The following is a 13,818-nucleotide window of genomic DNA, read 5'->3' on the forward strand; positions in this document are numbered from 1 at the left end:
TATTCTGGTGTAGCGCCACCCCGGGTCTTTCCGTCATGGATTGCCACGCCGGCACCGTAACCCAAAGAGGAAAGCCAATGGCCAAAACCCCAAGGCAGCCTTTGATCGTTCAGGCGACCATCGTGAGCTGCCCATGTTATTTCCTCCTCCGTTCTTTTCGTGTCATTCACTAGCATTTGCTTTATTATTCACCTCTGACAAGGTGCTAGCCAGCTTACTCTGCCGCCTCTTTTCGGCTTACCTGCTTTGCAACGCCCTCCTTGACAGACCATCTCTGTCCCTCCAATCAACCCTCGCGAGCCGCTTCACTCTTTGTCGCCGCCATGGCGGAGCGTATTTTGATGAACGAATACAAGGCGTTGGCTAAGGAGGATTGGGTAAACATCGAGGTACGCCTAGCCTATTATATGGATATGTTCAGGCTACGGGATCAGGCTTTGGAGATCACGGACCTACGGGAATACCTGATCTACTGCCGCCTGTATCCTTGCAGATAATGACATCCAGTCTGACATGGACCTGGCAGCTCAATGACGAAGATATCTTCAACTGGAATGTCGGCCTTATCGTACTGAATCCGGACTCTCTGTACTACGGCGGTTACTTCAAAGCGTCCATGAAGTTCTCCAAGAACTACCCATATTCCCCGCCTGGTGAGCTCTCCTGTGTTCCTTGTCTTCGTCTCGATCAGCACTGACTTTCATAACTTCTCATGTAGAGTTTCGGTTTCTCCGCCCTCTTTACCACCCCAACATCTATCCAGACGGCAAACTCTGCATATCTATCCTACACGCGCCCGGTGAGGATGAGATGTCAGGCGAGCTGGCTTCGGAACGCTGGTCGCCCGCTCAACGTGTCGAGTCTGTCCTTATCTCGATCCTATCACTCCTAGATGATGCGGAAGTGTCGTCGCCTGCCAATGTTGACGCCGGTGTCATGCTACGAAAGGACCTTGAATCTTACAAGGCGCTGGTGAGGAAGGATGTTGAGCAGTCGAAGAAGGATATTCCTGAAGGGTTCGTCATGCCCACTCATGAGTCCTCGATGAACAGACCTACAGAGAAGGCCGACGATGCAGATTTCTGGGCCGACAGTGAAGTCGACAGCGACGTGTTTGGGGGAAGTGACTCAGACGAGGACTTGGATCTTGACGACCAGGATACCGGCAGTGACGATGAGGAAGACGACCAGGATTGAGCCTGATTTTGTCGCTGCTTTCGCGATTTTTGAATTTTGATTCTTTTGATCACTGTCCTTCTGCGGGTCTCATTTCTGTGGCGAAGATCTTATGGGCTTTCTATGCATAGCGCAGGCGCATCGGCGTGCTACGGGCTTTTTTTTATTGATTCACGGCCATATCTATCATAAATTTATCCATTACAGCTGGGTATCTTTGCTTCCTATCGGACAGTTGTACCAACATCATTGCTGCTTTCTTTGGTTCATTACCTGATGTATTCTTGCTGCATTGTATGTAGTCTCGGATGCAAGGAACTTTCCAAGACACATTCCATTCCACTATGATTGTATCCATTTCTACCCCCTTTGGTAAGAACAGTTGTGAACTCTTCTACTGTAGCGAATGTTCCTTCCCAAACATGCTAGCACGGATATAGGACAGATGTCACGACAACAGCCCCTACCTACAGCGAGTCCTAGAAAGGTACCAGGTCACCAAACACATGGTCCAACTCGTCAAAGACCACTATCCATGCAGATACCCCTGATCCATCAATCCCATGCCCCTCCTTTTCCATTTGCCACAGGTCATACGCCCCGGCCCTGTAAGTTGCAACATTGACATAATAACCTCGCATGAGTCACAGAAACCAAAAACCTTGTCATGAGCTAAGGTAAGTGCCCTTTTCGGTTCATGCGGATCCATCGCACGTCGTACAGGATACAGGAGTAGTTTCGGGTAAGCAGAGGGAATGCATGGTGTCAGGTGTGTGTCAAACGCAGTCCCAGAAGTGTCTGTGTTAGCTCTATCTACTGTCATTATTATGGTTTCGCATATTGTGTCTTTGCGGATCAAGGAGAGAAGATGCTACTAGCTGTCTGAAGTCTTTCCGTTCAAGGCTCATGGAACGAGTGATTTGAACACTTTTCATACCTAGGACGGGGAGTTTATATATTACGAAGCGGTGGGGCCAACAACCAGCTGTCTGGGCCACGGTGGCTCGCTTTTTGCTTGACGAATATACAGAATCAATCACGCACTTCAGTAGCAGAATTGCGTAAACTAGGAAAACCATATGGTGCTGATATCCGCGTGACACATCCTTGCGTAAGCGCCGACCTCAAACCATTTGATCAACGAGTTTCAGAGCTCGAGATCATTTCATGTACAGTTGACTAGATGCTGAACCTAAGTGGAATTGCGCATTCTTAAATTGCCAATCTGATGAAGCGTGCAAACAAACCTCTAAACCAGTCATCAAAAAGTATGGGTTGTTGACGTGTATACTACGGTAGAAATGAGAGTAAATAAACGATGCAATCAATGCATCGACAACTGCATATAGCCAGAGCAAAAGACAAAACGTGCGCCAGTGTTCCCTCATCAACGGCCTGTTCCCCAGTCCCATAAGATGAATACATGCCCTTGAACCATGAGACTCCACATCTATGCAATAGCAGCATCGTGAATCTCGCTGTAGATGGCACCAAGCTCCTCGGTGAGCAGTTTCTCGGCCTTGTGAACAAGACCCTCGAAGCGATCCTTGACGGAGGCAGTGACCTTGTAGCCGCCATTTGCAACGATGTCGCTGTAGTTGGAAGACCCACCACCGTTCCAGGCAAGGAGCTGTAGAAGCTGTTAGCTCTTTCTTCTCTTCACACAAGTACTTTCGAATCATAGAGCTGAAAACTTACGTTGGGAGTGTCAGACGGGATGTCTGTGAGGGCGCCCTGCGTAGCAATGGCGATGATATCCTTCTTCAGCTTCTTAGGAGTGAGCTCATCCACAGCAAAGGCAGAGTCCTTAGAAGGCTGCAGAGACACAAAGTAAGCCAGCAGACCGGCAATGTGGGGAGACGCCATCGAAGTGCCGGAGATGGTATTGACAGCATGCTTAGAGCCAATCCAGGTGGAGAGGATGTTGAGGCCAGGAGCGAAGATATCAGTGCACTTTCCATAGTTGGAGAAGTAGGCACGCTCATCCTGGAGCGTTGAGGCGCCAACAGTAATGGGATTCTCGGCAGCTGCTGGAGAGTAGTTGCAGGCATCGGCATTGTCGTTACCGGCAGCAACAGCAAAGTGAAGACCAGCTTCAACACCAGCATTGACAGCGGCTTCAAGCGTCCTGGATTTGCCACCACCAAGACTCATGTTGGCAACACTGCCCTTGAATCCCTTGATCTTACCGTCCTTGGCATCCTTGGCCTTCTTGAGGTGAGACTTGACAGCCCACTCGACGCCGGCCACGACATCAGACATTGTACCAGAGCCACTTGATCTGAGGACCTTGACGGCGTAGAGGTTGGCCTTCTTAGCGACACCATACTTCCGACCGGCAATGGTTCCAGAGCAGTGCGTTCCGTGACCATTGCCATCAGCATCCTCATCATCGGTAGGAATGGTCTTACCCCACTGGGCACGACCTTCGAAATCAACATGGTCGACGTTGATGCCGGTGTCAATGGTGTAGGCGTCAACACCCTCGCCGCCCTCCGATGCATATAGGTACTTGTTGAATGTACCAAAGGAGAGGCTGTCACGATGAGAGATACGGGCCAGACCCCAAGGAGCGCTCTTCTCGATAGTGGGATCCTCCATAGTGTGAACCTCGGAGTCCTTCTCGATATAATCAACCTGGAATGACTCCGATTAGCTTATGGCTCCATGCAGTGACTACGTAAGGGTTCTATCAGGCCACTTACATCAGGGTGTTTGCGAACTTGCTCAATAACATCTTCATGGAAGTGTCCTGAGTAGCCCACAAGCGAGCCGGCGATGTCGAAGGTGTTCTTCAGACCGAGGTAGGCCTCATCACCGAACCCGAAGAGAGATCGTTTCCTCAACTCGACCCGCTCGTTCTGAGCACTGTGGATGTCCTGCACCCAAGAGTGATGAGCAGCCGCGGACACAGCATCGACGTGCTTCTTGAAAACAACAATGTAGGAGTCTGGAACCTCCTTGGCGTTCATGGACGAGAGAATGGGGGCGGCTCCATTGTGGATGGAGTCAACAACAACAGGGGACGCCGCGGCGAGCAACGGGAGTATAGAAAGGCCGAGATAGCCTTTCATGATGGATGACTAGGACAAAGAGTCCGGAAACAGATGGAATAATAAGATGAAAGATGGAATAGGTGGTTGAAGTTGGATGAAGGAGAGATGAAGGATGAAGTCGAGGATGGGGAAGGTTGGAGTAGAAGAAGAGGAGAACTACCTACTAATGGACTCCTCAGCAGGCAAGGGCAGCAGAGGATGATGCAACCTGGGATACCGTAACTTACGGCAGATGACCTGGAGCACGCAGCCTGACTGGCTGTCGATCAGCCCAGTTTAGCGCGGCGGGTAAGACCTGGGGTATGGCGGATGGGCGGTAGGTAACGGAACGGTAATGGTATTGATCATCCGCATCATGATATGGTAAATCCTTCTATCATGGTACGTAAAATTCCCCTCAACCTGGAAAGATAAGAGCGCTAATTACGAATTGCCCTGTATTCGTACCAGCTTACTCCGTAAGGCTGGGTCTGTACCTTGCTATCTGGTACCTTAGTGACTCGGAGTGAGGCGTAGCCGGGTGGAGCAGAAGGTTAGCTACCTAGGTACTAGGTACTTTCATCCTAACCTATCATTCCTCATGTGCAAGGCAGATACGGAGTATTAAGAGTGACTCAATCATGATAAGTTGACAAGCTCATCAGCTGAAGATGACGCTGAACAGTATATGCAATTTTACGCCCTCACAACAACTTCGGCAGCCTTAACTGAGTGTTCCCTGTATATAGATACTTACCTAGTAAGGTAGGTACCTGAGGTTAGTGAGTACCTTATACACTGCAGGTACCTGTAGAATATACTCAGCCACAGAGTCCAGGGTTCTTACGGAGCGGAGTTTCAGAAGAGCAATATAACCATCAAGTCGCGTGCTCCCTTCAAGTGCTCGCCTGACAACTAAAACTGCCAGGAAAGCAGGTAATGTTACTAGGTGCCTGCCTGCGTACGGGAGTGATACCCGCAACTTACATAACGTAACACCCTGGACATGAGTGATAAGGCCTCCATGCTTATCGATATCGATAGCTGTCCAATAATAGCTATCAGCCTATCACACAGGAATGGCCACTTTCGTCACCTGATGGTCTCCGCTCGAGGAAGGAAGATTGGACACTCAGCCACAGATTTCGGTTTGGTGTGTTTCCCCGCGGTCGTGAGGAGAGAAGGGATGCTTTGACTGACACCGGAATTGAGCCAAGGATTAAATTCGATAGTATGTAAGTCTAGACTATATTCGAAGCTGAGAAATTCCCTGAATTGGTAATCTAACAGAAGCTGTCTGCCCCTCGTTAGGTTTCAGTCATCATTATCGCACGGTTACTCGTCTGCTGGCCAGCAGGTACTCGTTTGATTTCTCCAGGCCGACTTGGTAGCAGTACACATACCAATGCAGACCGCCTTCATCATAACGCCAAGAGCAGGTTCATGGTGTCTGATGGTCGTTGGCCATCAGGTCGATAGTCGAGGGTAAAGCTTAAGCGGCGAGATGAGCAAGCCTACTTCCAACTTTCCTTCCTCCACTTCCTCGTCGACGGAACAATCAGCTGCTGCCACCGAATTAGCGCCACTTATTCACGAGCTCAAAGCTACCTGCGATAATTGCGACAAGCAGACGTTTGCCTCGCAGCAATTTCATACCGCGACTGAATCTTTGCTACGTCTGCGTCACACTTTCCTTGATAATGATCGTCCAAGGGAAGCCCAGGAGGCCTTTCGACATCTTGATGGCTTCGAGACGCTACTGCAGCTCGCGAAGCAGCTCTCGCATCTGTACGAGCCGACACAGTTATCAGCAGAAGAGAGAAGATCTCTCTTAACCCTCTACAAAGATGCTTTAGCCGTCCTCGCTGAAAGCCTGAAGGGGAATTTCGGGAACAAGCGTTACTTCGCCAAGCGGATATCGGGCGGAGGTACAGCAGCTCTGCAGGAAGCACTGGACATAATAGTCCCAAAATTTAACAGCGCTCAAGGTGACACGGAACAATTTTATGGCGGCTTCCTGGCCGCGGCTCTCTGCCAGGAAGCGGTTGCTGGTATCTTCACGACACTGAAAGCGAAGTTTCAATCCGTCGAGGAATTGCTTCAGCAGGATGTGAAGGCGGAGGTTGATCGACGCGTTGGGAGCTCGGAGACCGTCGAGGTGCCGGAACTTTTGGGTCCGTTTCTGAAAGGGTGGTTGAAGCAATCAGCGTCCTCTCCTTCCGACTACAGAGTTCAGAGACTAGTTTTACCCGCCTGCCTGTGTCAGTTGGCACATCAGTCTCAAAGAAATCTGACAGCGTTGCACGCCACTGGGATATTAAGTTCAATACTGCCTATTCTGTTCGGAAGTGACCGCCCAGAGTCAGAGAGAACAGTTTACCAGGATCTGGCTCAACTTCTCTGTGCTCAAGGATTGACTAGTCTGGAGGATGCGGCTACCTTGTATCGGCAAGCCCATGGTTGTGCAAGGATGCTGCGGTTCCTCGTCGATGTTCTAAAGTGTTCCAAAGAACCCCCGTTGATACAGTTCGACATGTCACTCCATGGGTATTCCTCCTTGGAGTTTTCGACCTTGGGTCGACCATTCCCTCCTGTTACTTCCTCAGGCTACACTATTGCAGTGTGGGCCCGATTTGATAGGTTCGATCCAAGTACGCACACTACAATATTTGGCGCATTTGACGCGAGTCAATCATGTTTTTTACTGGCGTATCTCGAGAGAGATACTCGCAACTTTATTTTACAAACTTCAATCAGAGGAACTCGCCCTAGTGTTCGATTCAAGTCGATGGCTTTCGAACCGAACCGTTGGTATCACATATGTGTGGTTCATAAAAAGCCCAGGCCACCATCGCATTCCCGGGCTTCTTTGTTCATTAATGGCGAATTTGTCGAGCAGTTAAGGATTGACTATCCGTGTGTGCCCGTATCTAATACTCCTAATCGATTGCCACGTGTGCAGGCATTCTTTGGCACCCCCCAGGATTTGGCGATGAAACTTGGAAAGGCTGTGTCCGTATCACGCTGGTCCCTGGCGAATGCGCTCCTCTTTGAGGAAGCCCACAGTGATGATATGGTTGCCGTCTTTTACAATCTGGGCCCTCGATATTTTGGCAATTTCCAAGATTGCTTGGGCTCTTTTCAAACTTATAAGGCCTCCGCGACACTTAACCTGCGAAACGAGCATCTGCACCCTGGCAAGGAGGAAGCGTCAGACATCGTCACTGCGATTCGGCGAAAAGCAAGCGTTCTGATCCGTGAGGGGTCGATATTGATTAACATCTCACCTATGTCCGTGTTAGATGATGACGATAACAACAACATTGATGAGTCTCAGCTCATCAAGAGTCTTTCCAGGAAAGCCATCAAGAATCTGCATCTGTTGACGAAGGCGGGCGGCAATGCAGTAGCTGCCAATGGTGCCATCCCGTCGTTGAACGACGCTTTGACGCAGGCCCATGGCATGGGTGTTTTGACAGGCGATCCGGTTGTTTCAGTTCCTCATTCACTTGACGACGTCAGTTGGCGCATCGGAGGTTGTGCGGCGGTCCATCTGAGTCTGGTGCACGCCGCAAAGACCAAGGAATGCTTGAATCTTGCGGTTGAAGCGTTGTACGAAGCTGTACAGGACAATTGGCGAAATAGTGAAGCTATGGAAAGGGAAAACGGGTACGGGATTCTTGCAGCGATACTTCGAGATAAATTTGGGCTGGGGAATAGTACCGCGACAAGTAGGGCTTCTAGCATTTGCTCCAATCTCGAGGAACGGTATGCTTTGGGTCTTGATCTTCTCCGACTGACTCTCAAATTCGTCGGATACGATTTCGAGCACCCAAACCGATCGATAATTACAAATCCACTGGCCTACAGGGTATTGCTCGTGGATCTTGACATCTGGAGACTAGGGGATTCCGCTCAACTGAGTTTATACTACTCTCAGTTCTCCACATTCGCTGGCGAAAGTAACTATCGTCGGTTCAATGCAAAACGTCTTTCTCGCATGCGTAGGTTCATTCCTTTCCCTTTGCGCGTTCTACACTGCTTTCCTCGCTGACGACTCCTATAGGCGTCAACAAGAGGTTACTAGAGGCGCTCAAGGGTGACGAGTTCACCTCTGAATCCCTTCGTCTTCTAATTTCTGCATTTCGATCTCTCATGGAAAGCTGTCTTTCTGCAGATCTCTTGCGTTCCTTGGCTCTCTTCATCACTTATGCTATTCACAAGACCAGAGCACCGAGCAGACTCCAGAAAAAAAAGAGTCTGCGGTTCAACGCCGGTTCTCAACAGATTGCAGCATTTGCGGAGCGAGGGGACTACGAATCAAGCACAAAGATAGCTGTTGAGATGCTACGAATGTACTCTTCCGTCCTCTGCGATTCTCATGACCTTACACCACTCAAAAAGTTTGCGCGATCTGTGACGAACAAGGTATGGGAAAAAGTCACCTACATCGTATATTCATCGGCTGTCCTGACCTTTTGCTGCTGTAGTGGCTTCTGTACCTCATTTGTGAGGATGAACCTGAAATCGTTGCCCTTGCGACCAAGATCTTAGCTCGTTTGATAGTCAGCCATGGTGATGTCTACAGTAAGAGATTCTCCGAGAAAACTGGAGGCTATATTATCATGCGACATCGTCTGAGGAGCTGGTGGAAGGTACCCGCCATATGGTGTATTTGTCTTGGCATCCTGTTTGGACTCGATAGCGGCGATATGAGGCTGGATCAACCGTTCGATCGACCGGGATTGATACAGATCCTATCGTCAAATGGCCAGCCCCGAGTTGCTTTTCCTGAAATTCTTCCCGTACTCATGGAAATGATGCAATTGGGATTACAAAGTCTAATATCGGCTGACGAATTATCTTCCTCTGCTGTCCATGGCACCAAATCTCAGCGAGAGTCCCCAGTTCGGCTTGAATCTCCTCCCGCGTCCTTGACTACACGGGTGACTGAACTCACAAAGCAAATTTCTCTCCTGGACGCCGTTGTTGGGTTGTTTGCTGATTTACATCAGAAATCTGCCGACTTCCGGGACTTTGCTGCACAGTCAGATTACGTGCAGTGGTTGCTATATGTGACATTTCCGGTTGTTGTTGGTTCAAACATTTCAAGCACAGATCTTGAACTCAAGTCTCGTGCTGCTAAAAGCAATTCCCATGATCATGCTTTACCTGTTCGACCGCGTTCAAGTGGAACAGCAGGATTGCACACCACAACAGTTGAAGCGTCGAGCAGTCGTGATAGACAAGCTGGTCCATTGCGACGCGGATCATCTTTCATCCTCGTCTCATCAGATAGAACCAAGTTATCACCTTCCCTCGCACGTATACACAAAGCTTTCATACCGCTCGGGCCTTCTCCTGACATGTCAGCTACAAGCCATCCTCTTGTGCAAGCAATTCTAAGTCTAGTTCTATCTGTGTTCTGCGATCAATTGCTAGAGCGAAAGGATTTTGCTGGACTTGGTTTATACCTCAAGACGCCGACGAGCTCCCTTGAGCAACAGGCGTATTTCAACTCCTGGATATTGCGAAGCCTCCTTTCCAGACTGCGGGATGTTACAATCTCTAAGCCGCAACTTATTTTGGAACCGCGAGCGCTTTCTAATATGGGACGTTTTGCAACCCATATTGGAGAAGCAGTATTTGAGGGCTGGTTCATTGACGGCGCAACTCACACCCTCGAATTTGTGGGCGCAATCCTGGAATACCTGCAGCAGTCGAATGTTTCAAGTTTGAAGAGTGTAAGGCTCTGTAGCCAAGCGGTCACAACAATACGGTCCACTCTGTTCCGTGTTGTTCTGCATAAATTATCAGAAGTCGACGACAAAGAGGCTTGTGAGTTCTTGAATCGCTTGAGCTATTGGCAAGTGGTCCTGCTTTTCGAAGGTGAAGTGCCATCAGATTATCTGCGGCTGTTGTGCTACCTCCTCTACACAAAGTTGATCAGCCAAGATTGGGACACTCGCCTTGCTGCAGCGTGCTTGTGGAGAGTCATTCTCGTGCAAAAGCCCGCTGAGATGGCTGCTATTTTGAGTCACGCTGCCATTCCCCTGCAGAAACGGCTCTCTGAAGGCTTTGAAGCCCTTGTAGGTATGGAAGACAAAGCTTTCCTACAGTGGGTCGATGGTCATCGGGACGATCTCAATTCAATGTTTCTCGGGCTGCTGTCTAGGTCATGGGAGACTTTCGTCCAAGAAGAGAGCTCAAACATTGACTCTTCAACCCGTGCAAGAGCCTCCAAGCGCCAGGAGAAATTACGACACTGGAATCAATTAGAAAAACTCAGTGAAGAGGTGACACGTAAACACGAGACAACCTTTCCCCATTGGGTCTCAAACATATCGGCGTCTGAGTTTTTGAAACATCAACGAGCGCTGCAGGATCAGCAGGATAACTCAGTATTCATGTGGACGGCATTCTCTCACATGACCATGGATCTAAAGCGGTCTGGAGGTATCCTTGCAGAAGACAAGGATAGGAAATGGCGCCTAGACCAGACAGAAGGACGAAGCCGTATGCGACTTCGCATGGTACCTGATGAGTCGGGAGAACGACAAGATTATCAACCGAAAAGGAAAGCATCGGAACCACCAGCTATCAAAATTGACACCCAGGTGCAACCATCGCCCAACGGTAATACAACAGGCTTGACACCTACGGTCATGGCCGCAGAGAATATGGACAACAATCAGCAGGATGCCCACTCTGACAGTAGAAGTGTCCTGGAAGAGAGCTTTGAGATGATCGATGATCCCAAGGCTGACCTCGAAGACTATGAAGATAAAAACAGAAAGGTGATGCGAAGTCTGCATCGCGGCGATCAGGTAGAAAATGTATGCAATATGTCTCGAATTATTGGCTTGGAAGCATGCGAGGGCCTGTTGATCCTCGGCAAAGATCACATCTATATCTTGGATAATTTCTTTCAAAGGTCAGATGGTGAGATAGTGAACGTCTGGCAAGCACCCTCGGATGAGCGTGATCCCTACGTTCGCATGATTGCCGGCAGAGAATCCTTTGAGCGCAGGACACAGGAACACGAAACCAGAAGCTGGAAATGGTCTGATCTGGTCAGCGTTTCCAAAAGACGATTCCTTTTCCGTGATGTCGCTCTCGAGGTCTTCTTCACGGACGGTACTAGCTACCTGCTGACGTTGATCTCTTCTCGAGCCCGAGATAATCTATGCAGCCAACTCGCGAGCAAGGCTCCGCAAGTGACGGGTAGTGCTGGCCACTCGCGGCCGGAAGATGTGTGGAGATTTGAAACCCTTCGAAGCCAGGAGGATGCGCCGCAGTCCTTCGGGTCCAAATTTGCCAGTGTCTTCGGTCATTCGCCTGTGCACCCGGCCACACGGAAATGGATCAAGGGCGAAATATCCAACTTCCATTATCTCATGTTGATCAACACGCTCGCTGGAAGGACATTTAACGACCTGACACAGTACCCAGTCTTCCCGTGGGTGCTGGCGGATTACACTAGCGAAGAATTGGACTTAACAGACCCCAAAGCTTTTCGTGACCTGTCAAAACCTATGGGATGCCAGACACCGGAGCGGGAGGCCGAATTTAGGGAACGGTACAAGGCTTTCGCAGAAATGGGCGACGGGGACTCTCCGCCATTCCATTATGGAACGCACTATTCCTCGGCAATGATTGTCTGCTCGTATCTCATTCGTCTGCAACCTTTTGTAAAATCATATCTCCTCCTCCAGGGTGGAACATTCGATCACGCTGACCGTCTCTTCTATTCCATTGGAAAAGCGTGGGAATCGGCCTCCCGTGGCAACATGTCTGATGTCAGAGAATTGACCCCAGAGTTCTTCTATCTTCCAGAATTTCTCGTCAACTCCAACAAGTACGATTTCGGTCTTCTCCAGAATATGACAACAGCTATCGATTCGGTGGAATTGCCGCCGTGGGCTAAGGGCGATCCGAAGATTTTCATCGCAAAGCATCGCGAAGCGCTGGAGAGTCCTTACGTGAGTGAGAATCTGCATCATTGGATTGACCTCGTTTTTGGCTGTAAGCAAAAAGGAGAGGCCGCAATTGAGGCGGTCAATGTCTTCCATCATCTTTCATACCAAGGGGCGAAAGATATTGATAACATCGATGACCCTGTGGAACGGCTGGCCACAATTGGTATCATTCACAACTTTGGCCAGACGCCGCACCAAATTTTCACTCGTCCTCACCCTCCGAGAGAAGATACACGGCATAAAGTTCCACGACTTGATCGCCTAGCCGAATCGCTTACACAGCTTCCTCTTTCCCTGCTAGGTAAGGCTCCTTGTCTGTTGCGGTTCTGGTCTTGGGCGCTAATGGTGGATAAAGATATCGGAGAACAGGTTTCGACCTTATCGATGAAGCATGACCGCTTGCTTTGTGCTGCTCCGCTCAGACTGAATATCCCTCCCAACTATGACAAATATATGGAATGGGGATTTTTTGATGGAAGTGTTCGGTTCTACTCTGCGGACAGCCGGAAGGTAACTATGCGCATGCTACTCAAATAGGCTGTCTCGGTGTATACTAACAAGCACAGATTCTTGGCCATTTCGAGCATCTACATATTGGGCAATTGTCCTGTACGATTTTCGCAGACTCCCGGACATTGGTCACCTCGGGCACAGATTGTGTTGTCTCGATATGGACATATAACTCAACTGCCAAATCTGTAGACTTGCAGCCCGCAGGATCACTTTTTGGACATCGCACCCCTGTCAATGTTCTCGCCATCTCACGCTCGTTCAGCGCCCTGCTTTCCGCCTCCACAGATGGCCAGATCATGCTCTGGGACCTCAATCAGCATACTTTTGTCCGGGAGCTCCCAGCTAGCGGTCCAGTTGACGTAAGTGATGCCCGCCGATTAATAATGCAATCCTGTTATTCTCGACAAAGGTTGACCTCAGCCCAGTGTGCCCGGATAAACGATGTAACGGGAGAGATTATGGTTTGCCGTGGAAATCGCATCAGTATCTATACACTGAACGGAGCGCTGTTGCTCGACCAAGACGTGTGTGAATCGATTGACGATCGTGTTGTGTCCTGCGTGTTCTACGAAGGCTTGGATAATGAGTGGCAGGAACGCGAGCTCATCTTCACAGGTCATAGAAAGGGGGTTGTCAACGTGAGATTCCCTGACTCTTTTCGAAAGCTCTCCTTTCTCTCCCTCCGGGTTGAAGGCTAACGAGCAACCTCAAGATATGGAACAAAATCATTCGGGACGGAAGTTTCGAGTTGGAACTCATTCGGCAACTCCACCACATTGACAACAATCGAGACAATGGCGCCAATATCTCCGCGGGAATCAGCTGCATTCTGACCCTTCCTCACGTGGTGTACACAGGTGATGAGGCTGGAAGAGTGGTAAGTGGCTCATCAGTCCCTATGATATGACACAGCAAGCTTATCTCTTGAGCCAGTACGAGTGGAATTGCGTTCAACGCCGTTGAAGATTTTCGCCGACACTAAAGAGGTACTCTACAAAATCGCTGTGCTACTCGAGCATGTTGAGCAGCGATATCCTGGGTAATGAATCTTTTCGCCATCTGGCGATCTTGTCTTTCGCTGTCATCTACCCACGAGCTGCAAATCGTCTTGACCG

General features: G+C 49.6%; 3 protein-coding genes across 3 annotated transcripts; 2 read left to right on the forward strand and 1 right to left on the reverse strand.

The window, feature by feature from the left end:
- Positions 1-323: 323 nt before the first annotated feature.
- Asppvi_004704 (putative ubiquitin conjugating enzyme (UbcC)) lies at positions 324-1,197 on the forward strand (the record flags this gene model as incomplete). Its single annotated transcript, XM_043300652.1, has 3 exons — positions 324-389; positions 527-653; positions 719-1,197. The coding sequence occupies 3 exons, from the start codon at positions 324-326 to the stop codon at positions 1,195-1,197; spliced, it is 672 nt and encodes a 223-aa protein (XP_043156587.1).
- Positions 1,198-2,626: 1,429 nt separating this feature from the next.
- On the reverse strand, positions 2,627-4,250 carry Asppvi_004705 (S8 family peptidase; the record flags this gene model as incomplete). The annotated part of the gene is made up of 3 exons (XM_043300653.1): positions 2,627-2,806; positions 2,875-3,813; positions 3,882-4,250. The coding sequence occupies 3 exons, from the start codon at positions 4,248-4,250 to the stop codon at positions 2,627-2,629; spliced, it is 1,488 nt and encodes a 495-aa protein (XP_043156588.1).
- A 1,465-nt stretch (positions 4,251-5,715) lies between these two features.
- Asppvi_004706 (Beige/BEACH domain protein) lies at positions 5,716-13,746 on the forward strand (the record flags this gene model as incomplete). Its single annotated transcript, XM_043300654.1, has 8 exons — positions 5,716-8,215; positions 8,278-8,639; positions 8,702-12,491; positions 12,546-12,700; positions 12,757-13,062; positions 13,129-13,341; positions 13,416-13,580; positions 13,633-13,746. 8 exons carry the CDS (start codon positions 5,716-5,718, stop codon positions 13,744-13,746), a joined length of 7,605 nt encoding a protein of 2,534 aa, XP_043156589.1.
- Between the last annotated feature and the right edge of the window lie 72 nt (positions 13,747-13,818).

Source organism: Aspergillus pseudoviridinutans, assembly GCF_018340605.1.
Source record: "Aspergillus pseudoviridinutans IFM 55266 DNA, scaffold_3, whole genome shotgun sequence".
Taxonomy (NCBI): domain Eukaryota; kingdom Fungi; phylum Ascomycota; class Eurotiomycetes; order Eurotiales; family Aspergillaceae; genus Aspergillus; species Aspergillus pseudoviridinutans.